General features: G+C 44.3%; 1 protein-coding gene across 35 annotated transcripts in view; it reads left to right on the top strand.

Moving 5' to 3' along the window:
* LOC123499829 (calcium/calmodulin-dependent protein kinase type II delta chain-like) overlaps nt 1–4,030 on the top strand; it is a 253,152-nt gene continuing 249,122 nt past the window's right edge. For 17 of the 35 annotated variants that reach the window (XM_045248336.1, XM_045248344.1, XM_045248334.1 and 14 more), the window contains exon 1: nt 2–312. In XM_045248336.1, the coding sequence (XP_045104271.1) occupies nt 251–312 (62 nt within the window). In that variant the 5' untranslated portion in view covers nt 2–250. Of the gene's footprint in view, nt 313–4,030 lie in introns of all 35 variants that reach the window. The other 18 variants (XM_045248338.1, XM_045248337.1, XM_045248355.1 and 15 more) reach the window with 4 other exon arrangements.

Genomic DNA, 4,030 nt, shown 5'->3' with positions numbered 1-4,030 from the left:
ATGGGACCTGGCAACTGTCTGCCTTTAGTGGACGGCGGTACGAGAGAGTAACTCAGGCCCTCCCGGTGCACTCCCACTTGTCTGGCTTGTGGCTATACAGTTCTCGGTGTTAATAGCATTCCTGATGATTGTGTGGTGTAAGTAGCGTTGTGTTAGATACACTCGTGAGTCGCCCACACCTCAGAGGGAGCTGGGTACCGGAGCAGTGTTGTGATACTGTTCAAGAAAGGCCAAACATCCACTCAGCGACATGGCTACGCAGCCCTCGACGCGATTCAGCGAGAATTATGAGCTGAAGGAGGAACTCGGAAAGTAAGTAAAGCTTATTTGACACTTAGTTTTCTCCCCGAGCCTACCCGTGGGGTGCCTGCCTGCCCAGCACGGCGCGGCTCGGGTCACCTCGCCACAGGTAGCAGACGACTTCAGGATGCCCCTAGCAGGTGCCCCGTGCCGCCGTGACCTGCGAGTGGGTGCCAGGGTGCCAGGGAGGGTGTTTGCTGGGTGAGGACGTACTTGGCAGGCAGACTGAAGGCGATGTATGACCGGGTGTCTTGGGAGGGATCGATACGGCAGGGAGTACTGCAGGATCTAGTTGCACGGGTTTCCCTTCCTGTAGGAGCCGCAGGGAACGCAGCGCCGCTGGCAGGACTTTCCCCAGCCTGCCCTTCACTCCACTCATGACATCGTGGATCATTCTCTTTGAGGGATGGATGAGGTGCGGTGGCGGTGTGTACCTGGCGGGGCGGGAGTGTGTGGTGGGCGGCAGCGGTGTGGTGGAGAGGCAGTAGGCTGCTGTGATAAGGAGCCAACATGGTGCCTGTATGTGACTCGTGCATGGGCTGCGGGGAGGGCTTTCTGCTGCGTCCTGGGAAGGGTTTGGGTCAGAGTATCTAGAGTTGAGAAGGTGAGGTTAGAGGGGGATGGCTGTGCTCAGGTTATACAAGTGTGTTATTTGGTATTGTAGAATATTATTATTATTATTATTATTATTATTATTATTATTATTATTGCAGTTTTTAATGGATTACATCAGCATCTATCATCCTAAAATCAAGGGCATTTTTGAGCTAAGTCTATAACCCTAATTTTTTTATAATCTCTTCTTACTTATCGCGCCGAGGAGAATATTCACTGGCTTTAGATACAAACTAAGACTTAACAGTTGATAAAATGGCTCGAGATTTCGACTTGGAAATGCTCTTTATTATGAGGTTATATCTTCGTGACACTTTACCATTATTATAACTGCTATGACCACCAACATTACCGCCACTAACAACCACAACACTGCCAATACTATTCCCACCATCATTGCTGTCCTTGCTGCATGACATAATGAACAAACTCTTTAACTTAGCGACACAAGGCGACAAACAGACACACTGGGATGAACGTGAAATACTAGAAAGGCCCATAAGAAGTCATTACAGTCAGTCCAGCCGGAGATAATTGACCTGGGAACCTTAACCTTAATTTTGTTTGTCCATCTTGGTGGCTAGTAACTACATTAGCGGGGCCAAGATAAGCAGACCAGAAGGAGGAGGAGGAAGAGGTTACCTGTCATGACTAGGAGAGCAGTAAGTGGCGTAGACAATCTCGCGGGAAAAAAGAAGGGCCATGTAAAAAAAAAAAAAAAAAAAAAAAAAAGTGCAATAATTTAATGTCTTCGTTGTAATTCCACGTATTTTGTTTTGATTCTGTGTGTGTGTGTGTGTGTGTGTGTGTGTGTGTGTGTGTGTGAAGCGTGAGAAGGCGTAGATTGGCCATACTTGCAACATACCCACGCATAATTCATCACCGGATATTAATGGTGGTGTCATAACTGAATTCCCACCGCCGGCGTGAAGGATGACATGACTGCGCCGTGACAACATACTGGTAGCAACGTAATAGACACTAACCTCACGAGAACACCATTGGCAACACGTCAACATTCGAATCATTTACTACTATGCTCTTCACTCAATACTCAGGATAGTAGAAAAAAAAATCGCTTACACACACACACACACACACACACACACACACACACACACACACACACACTGAAAAACGACAGGATGTTTATATTATAGTTTTTTATACACTTCAAAAATGTTTAGAAGATTAACACGAGGAAAAAAAATGTCTGAGGCGTTTGGTGGCTGGAAAATAAAATGACTGCAGATTAAATAGAAAAAAAAGTAATAGCTTGAAAATTTGAGATAAGACGGTCAGACCACAACTCACGGCACACTACGACAAATTTATCTATCAAAGTTAATAAATAGTAAACGCATTATATATTTAAAGCCCCATCATATGATAAATGTACAGGAAGGAATAACCCACAGTTCATTTCAACAGCCAGACGCTTCAATGACAAAATAAAGTCATCGCAAGTGGCTCAAATGATGTCAAAACTAGCATACGATTCAGTAAAAAAAAAATAAATAAAATAAATAAATAAGTAAATAAACATGAACTGAAATGAATAGAATGTTAAGAAAGAAAGAAGAACATTAACTGAGATGAATAGAATGTTAAGAAAGAAAGAAAAGAACATAATGCGGTTAAAAATACATACATTAATTGTGTAGCTTGAGTCTGTCAATAGATAAACTGAAATGAATAATGCGAAAAAGAGTATATACAAGTAGCAGAGAGAGAGAGAGAGAGAGAGAGAGAGAGAGAGAGAGAGAGAGCGTATTAAGTAAGTATTTATAGATGAATAGACTAGTAAGAAGAAGATTAAGAAAAAAAGAATAGTATGAAAACGACCAATGCACAGTCAATCCCACAACGAATTACACCAATAACTCAGACAACTCAAACACAAACACAGGGCGAGAGAAGGCCACATCAATAGCTCACAAGACGCTTAACTCAACACCCGACACCACACAGGCACCTCGGCTAGCCTCACCTAACCTAACCTAACCTAAATTACATCCATAGCTCAAAAGACCCAACCCAACCTAACCTAACCTAACCCAACCCAACCTATCCCATCCCATCCCAACCCAACCCACAAGACGCCAGACCTCACCATCCGGCTCTACCCACACCAAACAAACACACCCACATGACCAGTACAAACACACGAACGCGCCACTATAACAACCGTAACAAGCAGAAGAGAGGCAGAACACGGGCCACTGAACGCCAGCACGCGAGCAAACTGACACCCTTAACTGCATAACAATCAGGGGGAGTGGAGCGATGTCCAACGAAACGAAATTATAATGCCCTAGTGGATCCAACAATAGAATGAACCGCTAATGTACTCAATGATGTAGCGGGGAGGGTGAGAGAGAGAGAGAGAGAGAGAGAGAGAGGAGAGGGAGAGATGTGTGAATCTGAGTACTGTTCACAGGAGAATATAAACACTAGGTATTACAGAGTAGTGGAGAGAGAGAGAGAGAGAGAGAGAGAGAGAGAGAGAGAGAGGTTTACTGAGAAAATAATGCTCTTACATGCTCTTCTTCTTCTTCTTCTTCTTCTTCTTCTTCTTCTTCTTCTTCTTCTTCTTCTTCTTCTTCTTCTTCTTCTTCTTCTTCTTCTTCTTCTTCTTCTTCTTCTTCTACTACTACTACTACTACTACATCACCACCACCACCACCACCACCACCACCACCACCACCACCACCACCACCTATACGCAATGAGCAACCTGTCAATCACTTGAAGTTTACCACCATTAGTAGTGAAGTACTGTACCATTACTGCAGATAACAACTTTAGCAGAAGCAACAGCAGCAGCAGCAGGAGGAGGAGGAGGAGGAGGAGGAGGAGCGATTGTCATTTAAAGGAGAGAGAGAGAGAGAGAGAGAGAGAGAGAGAGAGAGAGAGAGAGAGAGAGAGAGAGAGAGAGAGAGAGGCAGAAAAAAAAAGTAAAAGCACACAGTTCAAACAAACTAAGAAACGAAACAAGAAACCCAGTACACACACACACACACACACACACACACACACACACACACACACACACACACACACGACGCAAAACGAACGAAAGAGTGAGAGAAGGAGAGAATGAGTGAGGCATACA

This window comes from Portunus trituberculatus, chromosome 50 (assembly GCF_017591435.1).
Source record: "Portunus trituberculatus isolate SZX2019 chromosome 50, ASM1759143v1, whole genome shotgun sequence".
Taxonomy (NCBI): domain Eukaryota; kingdom Metazoa; phylum Arthropoda; class Malacostraca; order Decapoda; family Portunidae; genus Portunus; species Portunus trituberculatus.
The sequence above is the reverse complement of the archived record's forward strand: the minus strand, read 5'-3'. Positions and strand labels throughout refer to the sequence as shown.